An 18261-nucleotide genomic window follows, 5' to 3' on the forward strand; every position below is an offset into this window, starting at 1 on the left:
AAGTTAACATAGCTTAGCGCAGTCACACGATAACAGTGTCTGACAGAAAGATGGACGCTTTTTTCCATCTGATGTTAATCTCTTCTGTGCTCTGTAGGACCAAAGTGCTAAAGAAGGTTTACAGAAAAGATTTAAGAACAAGAGGAAACAGAAGAAACAGAGGTATGGTATGGTATGGTATGCTGATGTAACGCACAAGTCTCATACTCTAGGTGTGTAAATATAGAATCAAATGATAAAAGAAAAGTGATTGGGTTTAGAGGTTTCTTGTCTCAAAGCAACATGGGGTAATGTTAAGATTTTATCAAGTTATTTACCTGGATGTTGAAGTGGGTATGCACTCTCTCAAAGTAAGAAACACAACAACAAATCCAGTCATGGATTTATCACCTGCCAACATGCATTGCGTGTTCACAAATTTGCTACCTTGTGTCACAGAATAGGCGCAGTCTTGAATTGTGTTGGAAATGATTAAGTTAAGAGAAGTGCATGTAGTTAGCAAGGTTTAAGAAGAGAAGATACATTTCCCGTCTCAGAAGTGTGATACTAGCCCTTGTTACAGTTGTTTGACATTTTGGGAAATGCACTTATTCACTTTCGTGTCAAGAGTTAGCTGTAAAAATCAATACTGCATTCAGCGCGGGGAGGTGATGAACTTTTTAGCACGAACGCCAGAAGGAGGGGGATACAGCTGACCTGTCTTTCTTGAAGTTCAAAACCACACTTACTGTACCTGCACTTCTGGAGACCTTATTAAGATTTCGTACAGTATGTGAAGGGTTTAAAATGTGAGATTATAAATGTGGCAGGCTGTGGGGAGTTATGATACATGATATTACCACGTCATAGTTAACCACTGAGAACAGAAGCTGCTTCCTGGTGCATAGACACAAGGGGTATTAATGTATTTATCTAACTCTTTACAGCATCGTATTTTTAAAAAATGTGGATCTGTCTATTTCATCCCGGTATTAAGTCACTCATTATATTCTTTAAATTGTTAGATTAAAAGATGGGATTTTTTTTTACTTATCATACAATGTTGTCTGTGCTCATACAGAAGTAATGCGCCTAAACAGAAAGAGTCGAAGGAAAAAGATTCTCCCCCAGCTCCGACTGTTCCAGACCCCTACAAAGATGAATACTCAACAGTGGATGAGTGTGCCAGCATTTTGCCAAGAGCCATTTCAGACCAAACTTTTGCTGCGACTCCTGACACTCTTGCTGTTGGACCAGCTGCCTCGGGCCTGAAGGATGGATCCTTGATCATGGTGGAGTGTGACCTTTACTCGGAGCCTGCAGAAGCTCGGGGGGTTGGGAGCAAAAAGGCATTGCCTGATATTTCTCCGTATGCATGCTTCTATGGAGCCCCCAAAAACCAGGTCCTCAAAGTGGGCTGGCTGGACAAACTGTCACCTCAAGGGTAGGTCAAGTCAATTTTATAGCTTCTGGAGTATGATGAGTGAGCCAATTATAGCAATTCCTCTTTATCTGAAGCCTTGTTACATGAATCTGCAAAAAATAATTATGACTGCCAGCTTCACTGCAACTCTACACAATAAGATATCTTGGCCATAGGTGTTATTTCCTGTTAGAACTGACACATGCTCACACCTCATTTAATTTAAGTTGATTAGCATTCACCCAACAATAACTCAAAATGTATCTCCACTTTTGTACGTCAAGTGGCTAGAAACACTGCTTCCACTGGCGTTGCAGACCCTTTTTACTCTGCACTCCTCTGCTTTCTCATCTTTTCTTTTCTTTTCTTTTCTTTTATAACCTGCATTCTTTCTTTTCATGATTATGTAAAACTGATAAATGGTGTTACATACTGACTTCTGAGGGGATCTATTCATAATTTATAGGACTATCAAAAGGGGTGGAAAGCAAGTTGGGAAAGTCTTGTAGTGTTGAGAGGCACATTATATGATTATATAGTGTTCACTTAGTTTAACTTTTTCTGGCAAAACCAGATTTAATTTTCAAAGACTCTTGGTACGGCTTGTTTGACTGTTTCTTTGAAACTGGAACTATCAATCTTCTTCTTACTTTTTAAATTCCTCCAATACCTGATTTGCATAAGTTTGGCAAACTGCCCTTGAGCTGTTGAATATTCAAACTGAAAGTAGCCATTTGTTTTGATTATGCTAATTGACAGCTGTTGATTCAAATCTTGACATTAATGAATCTATGATGAAATATGAGTATCTTTTCATAGCAGATTTAGTCACTGTCTTTCTGTCTTAACAGCTTGGGTTATATATGCACCCAGAACAGGTTTAGTTCGATTTAATTTGGGAATGTGTTGAACGCATTTTCACTTCAACTTTTCACCTCTCTTTGCAGAAATTGTGTGTTTCAAAGGAGGTGGATGAGATTCGATGGTAACAGCCTGGCCTACTACAACAACGACAAGGTGGGTGCAAGAAAAACACTTGCACTAGCTATTGGCACACTAGCACACACTAATAACCTTTGCATGCCTGTTTTGACATCTATGCAAAGGTTTCATGTTTCGCATGATGAGGTTGTGGGTCTGAGAGTAAAGGGAAGGTCCCTTCCCCACACACCCACAACCTCATCATGCGCACTTGCGGAATCTATTTCATTCCTCTGCTACAGAAATCTTTATCACATGTCGCTGAGCCAAGTTTCTAAGTGGTCCCTTCTCTTTCTCCTCCTCCTCCTTATTGCCATCATTAGCTTGGCAGGCTAAAGAATGGGGGGCAAGGATGGAGCAAAATTATGCCATGCATGACAAGCTAGCACCCTGTGCATCCGCCCACCCACACAGTAAAGTACATTGATGTTGGCACTTGACCAGTTCCAGAAAGGAAGGAGGAGAGTGCAAGGGAAGATTCTCATTTTGCCTCCCTCAGCATTTCTTCCTCAGTCAAAGTCTCTTCATTCTCCTTCTGTCTGACAGTTAAGTTTGACGTTTTGTTCAATGCTGTCTGTCTCACCATTAGAGGAAGGGACAAGAGAGAGAGGAAAAAGTTGTAGTGTATTGTGTACTGAGAGGAAGGAGGTGAAAAAAGCTGAAACTTAAAAAGGATACAAAAATACAAACAGGGTCAAGATAACCATCTATTTTAGTGTGTGCTTTTAGTGACAATACTGAACAAAGTTTCTGTATTGCATCAACATTTATAAGTTGCTTTTGATCAAATAAGTGGACTAAAGGTTTGAAACTTCCCTAACAAAAGCATCAAAAATACCATCAAGTATTGACGATATTTTTTAAACATATTTAGCATTATTGGTTGTAGTCATTTAGCAAACTCTTAATCCAAAGTATGGAATAATGTCCTTTTTTAAAAGTTTTAAATAATTTATTCTTTAAATAGTTTGATGAATCATTCTACAAAATATTAAAACAATGTGCAAGCATCTGAGAAAGGACTTTGATTCTCTTCAATGCTTATAGTACTAAATCAGTACTATAGCTTGTTGTAAACCATGTTTATAGTGTTTAACTACACAGCTCACACAGAAAAAAAAATAGTTTGTATCGGCTTCCTTAAACAGATGAAAAAAGTAAAAAGTTGAAAACACTGAAGACATTTGGGTTTAAGCTCAAAAGCTGTCGTTTGGCCTTTTCCGTGTACGATGGTTAGTACACCGATGGCTTCTTTCTTTTTCAGGACATGCCATATTTTCGGCTCCGCCCTGTGTTTCCGGCATGACGTTAAAAGTTATCTGGTCTTTTCTCAGGCTCAGCTTGTTTTTACCTATCAACTGTTCTGAGGTCGTTATGTTGATTTATCCTTTTAACCAAAAATGCTATCATCATATAAAAACCCCAATCCTAAAACCAGATGTAGTCATTCAAAGCTATTTATTGTTTGACCAATCAGACGCCACCCTTGAATAACAAGTATCTCCTGTCTGTCACATGTTCCAGCACTTATTTTTAGGGTCATCTGCTACGAGCTGAAATTCTGAACTTTTGTTTCACCTGTCTTTTGATCTTAAACTCAGTTTTCTTTGGTGTACTGCAAAAAAACAAATGAATTGGCCTTGCTGTTCCAATACTTTTGGAGAGGACTGTAAATGAAATGACTTGCAACCATCCTTATCTTGTCCTTTCAAAATGAGTTTCAGTGTAAACTGTATTTTCAGTTTTCAGTTTCAATATGCTATAATCTACTTTACTTTCACAGTCTCACTAATGACAACTGGATGTAGCTTTCACTAAGACCAAACACACCGGTGTGTGTGTGTGTGTGGTGACCTCAGTGCCCCCTTTCAGGGCTAGCTCATTTTCGCTGCAGCAACAACGCAGTACATTACAATCAATGATGTGGGACCTGTCTGATGCCTGCTCGTTAATCACTTACTAATTATAGCCTTGCATGCTCTCTCGCCACCTCTGTCTCTCTCGCAGTCCCCTTGTTTTCTCTTTCCATTGCATTTGTTGTTTTATTTATCAAGATACGCTCCATTGCTGGCAGTTCGGGAATAAGCAGCGATGCCAGTAAGGTAGCATTTATACGGTGTGTCACTGTCGGCATAGTCATGGCAATTTTTTGGAAAGATGAAAGTGTGAGACTGTGTGTGTGTTTGTGAGGGGGATCCAGGATTCCTGCTTGGAGATTTTAAAAGTCCTGCCAATGTGATTCTGCCCTCTGAAAAAGCAGAGGGCTTCATCATGTTTTGGGTGAGCAGAGAGGTTGGGTACAATCACTCTGTCATTCCTGCTTTGTGCGGCCAGCTGAGGCCCTGTGCCACCCAGTGCCACCTCTGCAGGACAAGCAATGATGTAGAGGAAGATTGCAATGGAGTCTCTCAGCACTGCTTAATGTTTGAAATTGAAATGTTGGTGACTTGGTTTTACTCACAGAGGTGTGTGTGTGTGTGTGTGTGTGTGTGTGTGTGTGTGTGTGCAAAACAGATGAGCTGCTCACATTACATAACCACTTTATGTTTTATATTTTGTCATGTTGACATGAGGCTTCAAAATCTACACAACTGATCTCGGAAGAGTTGTACTGATTACAAGATTACTCCACTGGAGGGATCCGCAACTGGAGTAAATTACTGCAATATTCAATGGAAACAACCAAGAATTCTGTGTGTGTGTGTGTGTGTGTGTGCGCGCAAATGCCTCACTTTTTTTCCAAAGCATTTGTAACAACTATACATTAACCACTATAGGACATGACATTCTTAACATTCTTAAATTGCCCTTTTAGCACGCTAACATATAAATACCACAGAACGTGTTATAAATGTGAAATTCACAGCCTATTTTTGGTAAGAAATTGAAGTGTTAAAAAAAAAAAAAAATATATATATATATATATATATATATGAGTTGACACCAGAACTAAGGCAGATTGTGAATGGGCCAAAAAAGGGCAACTGTACATGCTGTAGAACATACTGTACATTCTGATGAGAGGAAGAAGAAGTGGATGTCCTAGTTTTACAAACAATGATGCACTTTATTTGACCACATATGGTTGTAACACAAAACTAGGCATTTTATTGTTAAGCGTTTCCAAATAGGCCTACAGGTGCTGGTAAGCCTTTGTCTCTTCTTCTGCATTGATTTGCTGAGCTGAACAGCCACTAAGAGTGGTCTTTCTCTTAATTGCTGCTGAATTTTTGAGAAGCTGACTGGGATCTGACTTGTAAAGATAAAGTTAGATCCAAGTCCGAATGAATCTTTATGGTTTTATCAGTTAATCATTATTTAGTAATTTAAATAAAAATACCTACAGATTGAAACATTCTCATGCTTGTTCACTTTCTGAAACTTTTCAATACCTTAAAAAAATAAAAAATAAAATAAAATACTCGCCAGTAGTTTAAAATCCTCTGGGATCTGTCAGCCCCAGACAGAACTAATCGCACTTAATCACCATCACAGCTTGAAGGTCTCAGGCCACAGTGATGTCATCATTGGGGTAGCGGAGGTGGCGTGGGAGAGTAGTGAGATCCTCAGTCTCATTTCTCCCTCTCCACAGTGTTGTATCCATTCCGTCACATCAATCACCCCTTTCGTCTTATTTCGTCAACACCAGGATTGACTTGGGAGAGCGCTTTGGGCCTGAGATGTAGTCTTCAGGGCCCTGATGTGGTGTCGTGTGTGTGTGTGTGTGTGTGTGTGTGTGTGTGTGTGTGTGTGTTTGTGAAAACAGTCGAAAGCCTGGCTCCAGGGTAGTGATGGGAGGAAGTGAGCAGGATGGCTGGCAGGGATGAAGGGATGAGAGGGTGGGGGAGGGGGAGGCTGTATAGGAGGCCAAAGGGGAGATGAGGTTTTTTCGGATCAGGGATCAGTCTTTGAGCATGTCAGTTTGCCTGTCAAGCTGAAAGCTCCTCTACTTATTCCCGCCTGTGTCTTCCCAAGATGCCTGTGGTGACCCTTATTGTAACATACCCAAGTTTTACAGTTTTCATTTTCTTACGCTTTTGTTTCTTTTCATTTTGATCACCAAAACCAAATTATGCAATATGAACCCATGAAGACATCTTAAAAATCTGTGCCGTTTCCCTCATATCAAATGCTCTTTTTAGCATCTTTGAACACCTTGTGATCAGAAACAGTTAAAGCTCTAAGCTAAAAAAAACAAAAACAAAACACTTTCTGCTCTCATCAGTTTTGTTTTTCGTCCTCAGCAGGCGGCTGTATGCTACTGTACATTACAGTATGTGGCCAACACCAGATAGATAGACAAAGTCAGCTGGTATCCTTAGTGGAGCCTTTCGCAGGAGAAAGTTCCTTCAGGAGTGTAAATAGAAAACAGATCTAACGTATAGGTAAAATACGTGTACTTAATCACAACTTATATAAAATCTTAACTGCAAATCAGTGCTATTTTTTCTTCCAATCTGTCTCCCTGTGTGTTTATTTTTTAAGGGTTTGCTGACACGCTTGTTATCTTAGCATTTTGTTTATAGCTTCTTGCACTGCCCTCATTGTCATAGAAACGACCAGCTTTAAGTGTAATGTTAAACCTCACATATTGGAGTCATGTTACCCTGAAACAGACTTAAAGAGAGATTTGGTATGGTCACACACTTTGTTTACACATGCATGTGGACATTATTTATTTAGACTCACACAACTGAACAAATGGGTCTTTTAATGCGTTTGAAATGAAAAAGAATAACAAATTGATGCAGACTGTCAGCTGACTTGCTTGTAATTAGAATTTATTTACTCTCAAGTCCTTGAGACTTAGCACCTGCTTTGACCCGACCTGTGACTTGACTACGACTTAGGCTTTCGCTGAGAGCATCATCCTGAAAATCCTTAAGGCATCCTGCTCAGTGAAATGCTGATCAAGGCTGCATCACAAGCATTTTCTCAGATGTGCAGTTTGTTGCTGTAACCAGTTGGTGTCCTCATGCCTCCATTAAAAATCTCTCATTTTGGAGATGCCAGAACCTTAACTCCAGCCTGGTGGTAAACCTCGCTCCACCCTCTTTACCCGTCTCCCCGCTTTCTCCCCATGCTGGCTCTATTATTGTAGGCTTTAGCTCCATTGCTCTGCTTTAATTGTTTCCTGAAGTTTAGCGGGCTGTTTTTGTAAAGAAAGGAGACATAGTTATCCATGCAGGATAGGCAATTCCACACAAAAAGGGGTAAACTGCCCAGCAAAATCAGGCAGGGTTAACAACCGATGGCAGGGTAAAATGAGAGAGAGCGATATGGGAATGGGTAAAGTGAGAGGACACAGAAGAGGGGGAGTCGATAGTGGAAGGGAGGTGCAGGCCAGAATGAAGGAAAATGATTATGGAGATCTTTGGCAGCAGGAGGTGAGTCAGGTGTATCTCTTATTGCAGGGAGATAGTTAGGCCTCATTGCTTCCTTGGCAGTCCGTCCTCTTGAGATTAGTCTATAAACATTACGGTTTTGTGTGCGTGCGTGGGCTGCTGCAATACATGGTGCTGTGTCTAAATCTACCCTGTGGACGCTGACCGCTTCTTTTCATCGACTCTCCACTGACTCTGCTGTCACAGTATTTACAGATGCACATATTGCAATTAAACAACTTTCTCCTTCATGACCCCAAAACTACAATTAAAACAATTAATTACCGTTAACCTATACTGGGGTATAATTATCAGCACACAGCCACCAAGCCAATTCTTCCACGTGCGCACACACACTTAGACTCTCACCTTCGCTTAACTTCTGTCTAATTTTAGAGAGAGAAAGGAGATATTGGTGTGAAACTCCCGGGGAGAGAAATGCTGGCTGGCTGTAATTAGGTTGAACCACTTTTTGCCATTGTTAACATCCTGCTTTAATATGAGAAGGACCCCTCCCTGACCCTCTTAGGCATCTTCATTTCTACATGATGTCTCACTTTTCACACAATTCTTTATTTCCCCTCCTATTCTGCATTCCTTTTATTTTCATGATTACTGATCGTTTTTTTCTTTTTAGTTATTGTATCTTTCCACATGCCTTTCTTTCTCTCAGTCCTCTCCTTGGCCTTTCACACAAACCTAATTTCTCTCTTTTTTTCTTCTTCTTTAGTCTTCGCTCCCTCTATCCATTCAACCCTCCCTTCCACCCCCGCTCTCCCTAACTGACTGTGCTGGCTGGTATATTTTTGGCTGTATGGTCTTTAGAAATAGCGTTTTGTGGATGGCAAGGTCACTAGCTTAATAAAGAATAGCGCGAGAGTGAAGTCAGAAGTTCACTTCCTTGTTCTTCGTCCATTCATTCTTCCTTCGCTTACTTTGCAGGATATGAAGGCAGTGCTACAGTAGGGCAGACCTACAGTAATGTGCATTATAATCACCACAAGCCAATATAGTGTGCACACGATTGCAGAGAATCAAAATTCAGGTCAAGCCAGTTGAAGAGCGACAGAGAGAGAAAAGAGCTGTGTCTGTTTTTTTTTCATAGTTTGCAATGATAATGATATTATCAACATGAATAATGCAATTTCCGCAATGACCCCTTTTTCCCCTTTTCTTTTTTTTTTAACCCAGTGATTTTCGAGCCATTACAGAAGTGTAATGTACTGTCCCCCAGTTCCCTCTATTGCAGGAACATTACAATCTGACATGCTCTTGGCTTTGTCCAACTACTTTAAGTTACACTTGCAACATCATGGTTTGAATACTGATTTGATGGTGGTGCAGTTTTCTCCTAGCTTCTTTAGAAGTAATAATATTGAGGCTTGATTTCCTGTTTTTGCCCCTTCTGTCTCTTTTTCACATTGACAATGACCCAGTACTTTAATTGCCATTGTCAAGGGAGACTGTAAAGAGGGCCATGAAGTCTCCAGTGCAACATCCTCCTTATTTAGATGCCTCAACTAGAGCTGCTGGGGAAAAACATAGGGCTAATGAAACAATACACACTCAGCCAAATCCCACTTTACCCAACAAGCACTTCCTGTGCTTTGCACAAATCCCCAATACAGCACCAAACTCTCTCTCTCTCTTTTTTTTTTTTTTTTTTTTTTTTTTTTTTATATCTGAGAAGTTTGTTTTGAGCTTGTAGATTTGTTTTATTGTCTCAGAACCCCCAAATGACAGCACTTTGTGTGTTATTCTTGTGTTTGGGCTTCTTTAATGCTATGTACTTTTATTGTTTGGAACCTTTTCGCAACCTCCATTACAAGTTGTGTTTATTTTAAGTCTAAATTTTTAGTTTTTCTTTAATGTTAATGTCATTGGTGACATCAATGCCAGTTAGTGCTGTCTTGGTAAATAGTATGCAGCTTAGATGTGTTTCCTGTTCTGCAGCTGCTTCTTGATTCAAATGCTTCTTGTCCAAGAGCTCTGTGTCATTTATCAAAGTTATTGCTTGAAAGGAAACAGAGAAGCTATTTCTACAAATACATTTGGCTCTGTATTGATGCTTTATGGCTCTAGTTTGATGAGGACGTCTTTCAGTGGTGTTTCAAATTGAATACGATTGAAGCTCACGGTAATACAACTCAGGATTACACTTGTATTGATGCAAACAATGTGCTGGAAAACAGTAATTGTGGGTTTACAAATCCAGATAATGGAAATAAGCAACAACTCAATATCATTATTGGCATGCCTTAAGTTTTGTGTGTCTTCTTGAGATCCTGTACCCTTTTTAATGTGTGTTTTTGCAGTATTCTTATCTGCCTATGTATCTGTCTGTTTAGGAGATGTACTCCAAAGGTATGATCCTGGCAAGTGCTATCAGAAAAGTGCGAGGACTGGGTGACAACAAGTTTGAAGTAATAACCTCCCTTCGGACCTTTATATTCCGGGCTGAAAAAGAAGGTACAATAACTGGATCCTTTACTTTCTTTTAGTGCATTTTGCAGTCATCTATAAACTATTCTGCTGTTTCTGCTTGTCTGTCTGCCGCGCTCTGACCTTCTGATTCTCTGTCTAGTCTTGTTTTTCTCTCGTTCTCCCTGTTTCTCTTTCCCTTTCCTGTTTGTCTCTTTCTTGTCTCTCTCGTTCTTACGTCACTGTCTCTAAATGCCTCTGTGGTACTCTTCTGACTCACCTCCTTCTCTCCGTTTGTCTCTCTTTCTGCAGTTTTGTCTATGCCGTTGTTTTTCCTGCTAATGTCACCCAAAGGAGATAAACATTTGCCAAAGTATCCCGTTCAATAGAACAAGAACTACATTTAGAGAAAATGCAAGGGTTTGCTTTATTTTCAAATGTAAAAGGTTATTATCAATCTCATTTATTCATACGAGCAATGTACACTGTTCATTTTGGTACTTTTGAGTGTGGTACACCCCGTACTGTTGGTAAGCCAGCCTCAATCAGTGTACCGCTTGTGCACAATAACCTGACGTGTTTTGCTACCCTTGTTCCTGTAGAGAAACAAAAGCTTTGTACATTTACAAGAAAAGGTGCACTCTAAATAAGACAGATTTCCATTTGTTCATACAGTAAGTGTACTTCATAATTTTCAAGAGAGCCAGTCATTATGCTAAGCTAAGCTAAAAACACTCTGAGCCATCCTCTGTACTTAATAAATTAAGATTGAAAATGATAGTCTTATCAAATAATGGTATTACATTAAATGATATTCCTTTAAACTTATCTCTTTTACTTTGTAGCAAATGCTCTCTGAATATTAAGCTATATGATTGGGTGTGTACATGGTGCTCAGGGAGCTTTTGGCGGCAGGAATTAATGTCCCTGCCTGAACTTATGGTATAAAGTCAATCTAAAAGGTTAGAATAAATGAACAAAACCTCAACTCTCAGAGGAACTGTCCTTTTAATAGTCTTATTCCTCCTTTCTCTCTTCATCCCTGTGTCAGACAAAACGAAATAAGAGTTGTCTCTGCTTATCGTCTCTCAGCTGGAAGCTTCGTCTGTGTCGGCCTTAATGAGAGGGGAAAGGGATACTTTCGGCTCCTTACCTCCTGCCTGCTTGATGGCAGTCTATTAGGCAGTTCAGGTCAAAGTATTCATTTACTAATCGAGGGTCCATTTCCGAGGTCAGAGGATGGCTCCCCTTTGATTCATGCAAATGAGTGCGATTGGACAAGTATTTTTGTATGGTTATGGCCTTTGACTCATTGTTTGGTACAGGGTGAATATTTGAGAAAAGGGAGAACTGAAAAATCCTTATTGACCAGAGGACTGAGATCTCATGCAAATTATTGACATATTGACATCTGTTGTGTTAGAAATAGAATAATCAATATCTGACCTACTCATCATTGGTATTGAGCATTAGCTTATTGCTCTTGGTAAGTTGAACTGGTCATTTAGTGCTCAGGGTTCATTTTTAGCTAGATCTGATGCTAATGCGTCAGGCCTTAAGATATAACAGTTAAATGGTTATTGAAGCAATATAGTGAGCAGAAAAATATGAGTTGTAATTCCAGCTGTAGAAGTCTGAACAAGATGTGATTGAATTGTGCTTGAGCAAGGCTCTTGGCAGTGAAGTGCTCTAGCTGCTCTTATGAAGAAGCTGAATGGTCAACACTCTGATTATACTATTATTCACTCATGGTCATTCATAAGACTTTCAGGGGTAATTACTATTGTGAAGGAGCATCCTGTCATTTTATTTTACAGCAATATGTAGAAATAGCTTATGTACGAGAAAGCTACAATCACCTGTTTTTAAAAGTGTCCTACCAAATACATAGCAGCATAAAAGTAACAATATCTAATTTGATACCTGTTTTAAACTTTCACCTTGCTGCAGTGATCTGCAGCTGCATTTCTGGACCTGGTGACATCAACTTTGGGTATGAGTATACTGTAGGTGCAATAAAGCACGTCTGACTACACCAAATCATTATGCAGGCGGGGGGGAATATGATATTCTACTAAAAACTGCATCCAATTAGATGCAGTTGCAACCCTAAAATATCTGTTACAAATCATTTATCGAGTCTTTCATTCACAACTTTTGTTTTTTCAGTTTTTTTACATTTACTCTCTCAAATAAATAAAAAAAGACAGATAATGGCTTAACTCAGTAAAGCTATTGTGGACAGTCATAGTGGTTTGAAAAGCCAGGATTGCTTGGCTTGAGCCTGCTAGTGGCATTACACCTTCTGCTGTGAACAATCAGATCTTACTATACGACTTTGCCTTTAGATAACATTACGTGCATGAAAACATTTATTCATTTAGAATAGTAATGTTGAATTGTTTTCACTGAAGTGTTTTTTTTTTAGCCTGTATTGCTTCTGCTGCTGTAGTGCAGTGTCCACATGAGGATAAGGGTTAATTTTTCCCCTAGCGAATGAAAAAGTCAAAAAGTCTTAATAATTAGTGAGTGATGAATGACAACAACAGTGACAAAACATGTGATTCAACCCTTCAGCACAGTGATTTGGTGTTTTATGTGTTTCTATTAATGTCATTCTTGTCTGCTAAATAACACTTACAGTTGCCAATTGCGTTATAAAAGTTATTAGAAGAAGCTAGATTCTTAAATATAAAGTTATTTTTGTCAATAGTCTGCTGTGCTGCGTTGAGTGAAAAAAAAGTATCTATGTTTTAAAATTATTTGATTTCTCAAAATTACAGTGCTCATTCCACTTTTATTGCTATTGTGTGTACAATTTCTGACTTTATGACTTTAGTTGTAGTAGGGCACTGTGGCAGTTGCATAAAAATTTCCACTAACAGGCTTTATGTTATACGTTGTAGATGATTATGGAAGTTGTATGGCATTTACTTTTTGTATTCTGTACAACTATTTATGGTATTGTTCAAGACCTACTGTATATTGTCTGAACAAATGAAATACATGTGATCTTTTTATACAAAATTTCATTACCTCTGCACCAAAAAAAGCAATATACCAAACACAACTTGCCCTTCAAACTTTTTCTTTTTTCATTTATTTTCACCACACTGAGCATCAGCAATCCTCTGTCCTCTCTTTGTCGATTCACTGCATCATCACATTGATGACTGCCAGCTCTTTTTTTTTTTTTTTTTTTTGGTCCATTTCTGAGACGCGGGTCATCAGCTGTGCCATTTATCACACTGTCTGCTGGCTGATCATCATACGTCACACCCAGCCATCCTGACAAGAGCTGGGATGGGAGAGAGTTGTCTGATTTTGAGGTGGCCTCTGGCCGCCTAAGATCAGTAAGTTCCCCCAGAGGTGGCTGCTGTCATTAGTAGAAAGAGTTGCAAATAGACAAAGGAGAGCAAGAGGGGTGGGCAGGTGGGGGATTGGTTAGGAAACTTGGCCTTGTCACCTCATGCATCTCTAAACAGGCCAATTCGCCTTGTGGAGAAGAGTCATCAATCTTTGGGGGAACACATGAGAAAGAGACATGAGGAGACAGAGGCAAAGAGAAGGCGTAGGTTTGCGAAGTGGTGTTGAGGAGCTAGTGGGTTGATGCAGTAGGCGTGGGGGGATGAGGAGGGGGAAGATGCAGTGATGGTCAGGCGTGTGGAAGAGTGTTAAATGCATCCAGGACACGTAGAAGAAGAGTGGATAGGAGCAACAACAGAAGGCAGAGATTAAGCGAAGGAATAACAGGAATGAATAGAGCAAAAGAGGCAGACACGCCATCTCGGTGTGAAAAAGCCACAGAGAGGTAACGGCAGAGACAGTGGGGAGGGATGAAAAGGGCAAAGTGAAGATGAAGAGAGGGAAAGGAGGAGGGAGAAGTGAGTGAATAATTGAAGGCCACCGGAGAGAGTGTGCACACAGCTGTCGGCTGATTCTCCACTTGGTCCGCAGGTGGCCTCTTCCCTCAGGTACTGTCAGCTTGAGAGATGAGAGATGGAAGGAGGAAGGAAGGCAGGTGGGGGAGAAGAAACGGGGGAGAAGCAGTGATGTGGAGAGTAGTGGCAGGAGTGGGGGAGAAGAAAGTGAGGGGGAAGGAGAGTTTGGCAGGAAGAGATGCGGCGGAGATGATGGAAAACAGTCAGGACAAGGAGGGGGAGTGTTGTACAGGTGTGGAGGAGATGCAGACAAACAGGCTACAAGAGAAAAGATGGGATTTAAAAGGTTGATGATTTGTATTCTGATACTTTGGCAATTCCTTCTCAACAAACCTACATGTAACACACAATGATGTTGGAGGTGACAGGAAAGATTTACTGAGAGATGTAGACAATAAGTAAAGAACAACAGCAAAGATGTTGAGAACAGGATGGAGAGAAAATCATGGCAAAGTATACGTTGATGTGTTTTTGTGCTGAGTTGTTTCTTTAAAACTACATTAATGGATTTTATTGGGTAAATAAACGAATGTATTAGCACACAATTGACTAACTGTGCGCTTAATAGACATGTAGCAATATTGTTTTTTATTTTACATTTTTTTTTTTTTTCCATTGGATTAGTGTAAGTCACTCTCTTTTTGCTCTGTTTTGGTCTCCCACTACCCGTAGGAGGAATAATTATCAAGCTACTGGGTACTGTGTTAGGGTCCGCTTCCTTCAAAGGCTGACGTTGAAAGTCTTTTGTGTGACAGCACTGCAACAAGGCCGTCCCATTTCGAACGCATTTTTAAATATTACAGACAAATGCGGCCTTCTTTCCTCTGGCAACCACCTGGCAAAGAAGGCTCCAACAGGTGTATAACTTGGTCAACACAGTCCTTGACCCGACTACTGAACAACTAGTGAAAGTCTACTTTTAAACCTACATCTGCTTGATCTGACAAAAAAAATTAATAATTTAGCAGGTTTAGGTTTGTGATGCTCCAATGGTGGTGTGATTCTGAGAGGGACAAAAGTGAGCATAAAAAAAAATTAATAAATAAGATACTTACACGTATCGCTTTAGGAGGACATCTATATACTGTAAGTAAATGGTAAAAGTATTTCCTGGTGTCTAAACATAAGAGATCAGTGGGTAATTACCTTAATTATAATTGCGGGCTGTAAATCTTTTCAGGTTAAATGACTAACGTTCAAGCACACAAAAGCATAAAATAGGTTAAAAACCACCATGGTTACTACTTGTGTGCACCCTGGACAGTCTGTATCTCATGTTGAATATTTTGGGTCCAAATAACCAAAGCCACGATAGATTTAGTGTTGTGTTGTGTTGATGGAGCATTTGGAAGGCCAGAATATGAAACTGACACATGATGAATGAGTGGGCCAGAATTTGGATCTGGAGAGCATCCTATGGAGGAGAGCTCAATGTTAAGCTTCTGACGTGCTGGAGGATTTCCTTGGTTCTCCGCTTGCACTTGTCTTTCCGCCGGAAAAGTTTTGATTTGTCTTCACAAGAGATGCTGTAAAACCAAAACAGTGAACTTAAAAAAACCTTAAATGCTCATCAACTGTGGGAAACAGCAGTTTGGCAATAACTTGATCATTATTCTTTTCTTTGTATCAATATAAAACTAGATTAGCAGAGCTTTTTTCCCTGTACTGCTGTTTCTTGTTTCTGACTTTATTTTTGTCAATCCAGACACTGATCTGCTGAACTTGGCTGATAATCTTGTCTGTGCTGACCAAATAGGTATTTATTGCCAATATACTGTATGTATAAATTGGATGCATGAACTGTGTGTTCACTGGAAGGAGACTGAACTAAAGAGAGAAAAAAAGCAAATGACCACAGTCCTTTAGCTTTGTGTGTTTTCTATTTTTTTCAATCTTTTTTTCTGTTGATGGAGAGTGTGTAGGTGGCTTCTAAGATCTCTGCTGAGCGTTGAGTGGACCTGGCTCTCATCGCATCCACTTTCAGTGAGGATTATTTGCCTTCACTCATCTCTCTCCATGTAAAGTGGAATAGTTTTTCAAATTCATGGTTAGGCCTATACATATATTCCTTGACAAGCAAAGACGCGAGATGAGGTTGTTGGGCTTTATTGGTTGAGAGTAGCTGTATATTCTTTTTATGTGCAAGTAGAGGTGAGGGCGTGTTTGCAATAAGTAAAAATAACTTTGGCAAGCGTGCTAGAGGTTCATTTGTGAGACTGTGTGGAAAACAAACCAAAACATATACCCAAACATATGCAAGACATATTCAGGCACACAAGTCAGATGCACACATGCTAACACGCAGGCATATGGGCCTGCCACTGTCTCTTCTGTTTTTCTCAAGTTTCTTTCAGTCCTCCCACCTTCTTCTTCGCTCCAGCCCTCCCCCCTGTGCTCAGACTGACAGGCTTGGGCAAAGACAAGAGCGGAGGAGAGCGAGGGAGAGAGGATGGAGGCCCTGAATAAATGAACAGGCAAATAAGAGAGAGCAGGACAGGTAATGGAAGTCAGAAAGCAGGGTGGGAACGGAACAGTAAAGCCTAGTGATGTAAAGAGAAGTCAATAATTCAGCAGGTCATTCATTATTGATACCACCTCTTTGTGAATTCATAAGAATCTGGGGGGGTAGCCAGACCAGAGCTGAGTCTGCGACCAGGCAGCGGATACGGTGTTTGGCTTCTATCGTGTGTGTGTGTGTGTGTGTGTGTGTGTGTGTGTGTGTGTGTGTAGGGGTAGGATATCTAGAGAGGACTTTACTCCAAAAGTTGTTGATGGTGGGTATTCCAAATGCTCAGTCACAGAGAGGAGCCTGTGAGCAAAGGCTGCAGCAGAGTCCAAAGGTCACAATTGAGTAACAAACTAGGGTCATTTAACCACAATGTCAGGTTGACAGTGACTGTAAAATGATTGACACGTCAATGGACCCCCCCCCTTTCTTATTATGTCCCCTTTCTTCTTCTTTCAGTCTAGAGAGGGTGAGTTTGTTGAGGAGACACCCGCAAGTATCTCTGAGGATATCATAACCTAACAGTTGGCTCTTCAAGCTAAGTAGTTGTCCACAGTGAAAGTTATGTCTCAAAGATAAGAAAGATAAGATTCAAGAAAAAGTATCTTTTCATGTTTGGGAGACACCACATGATCAAAGCTGTACTTAATTTCTTGGCTATTTGACTTGTAGAGAAAAACACTGAATAGAATTTGGCTGTCACCATACTCTGGATCTTGCTAACCCGGAACCACGTGGACCCAACTAAACCTAAGACCGACAGTCTACTTGTATCAGACATCAAACATTTCAAAACATTCATTACTATTAAAAACGTAGTAGTTTCCTTGGTATATTTACATACAGTACAACCCGGACGAGTTATAGTAGGAAACAAATATGCTGTGTAGTTAGTAATGGTAATTGGGGTGTTTTACCTTTCATAAATTCTTTGTTGCATGTCTATGAATGACTACGATCATTTTTATGTTTTATCGTGTTTTCCAGGCTCGTACATTATCACTTGCTATGAGGTTTTGATTACTGTCCTGACTTCAAAGGACACATAGAATGAAGCACTGAAAGAAGCATTGGAAGGATGTCACGTTTACTTCCACTTCTTTAGGCAAAGTAGGGTAGACACAGATGATCACCTATGAGTGAAAGAAGTATGCAAAATATTACGTACATTCACACTTAAAGCCTATAAGCTAGATGTGTGTTGATTTATCTTAGTCAGCCAGACAATGAGATGTCCAATGAATCTCTTCTTCTTCACTAGTCTGATACACGGTGCTCTAACTACAGCTGCTTTAAACAAGAAACCTAATCCCCAGGCCTTCTGTTCTTTAAATGAGCTGTGAAAAGAAAGTAAAATGACACCTTTTCCCATTAAGTAGATCAATAAGGTATTACAAAAATAATTAATCCATCTATTCTTAAAATGACATGCTTCAACAATATAATTTGTTAACCTTCTACAAACATTTCCCTATGTTTCTGTTAGTCTGCACTGATAATAGTTTTGTTGCTTTTTATTGACAAGATTTGTGTGTTAGAGTTTTTTCTTCTTGTCACATAATAAAGATAATAGAAGGAAACGGAGAAGTCATCACAACAAGTAAAGATTTCTATTCTGTACTGCAA

General features: G+C 39.8%; 1 protein-coding gene across 8 annotated transcripts in view; it reads left to right on the forward strand.

Moving 5' to 3' along the window:
- The window catches only part of arap2 (ArfGAP with RhoGAP domain, ankyrin repeat and PH domain 2), a 204578-nt gene that overhangs the window by 95350 nt on the left and 90967 nt on the right, over positions 1–18261 (forward strand). For all 8 annotated transcript variants that reach the window (XM_067523327.1, XM_067523333.1, XM_067523331.1 and 5 more), the window contains 4 exons: positions 98–162; positions 1061–1423; positions 2350–2419; positions 10116–10236. In XM_067523327.1, the coding sequence (XP_067379428.1) occupies positions 98–162; positions 1061–1423; positions 2350–2419; positions 10116–10236 (619 nt within the window). The remainder of the gene's footprint in view (positions 1–97; positions 163–1060; positions 1424–2349; positions 2420–10115; positions 10237–18261) is intronic.

The sequence above is a fragment of the Channa argus genome, chromosome 12 (genome assembly GCF_033026475.1).
Source record: "Channa argus isolate prfri chromosome 12, Channa argus male v1.0, whole genome shotgun sequence".
Lineage (NCBI taxonomy): Eukaryota > Metazoa > Chordata > Actinopteri > Anabantiformes > Channidae > Channa > Channa argus.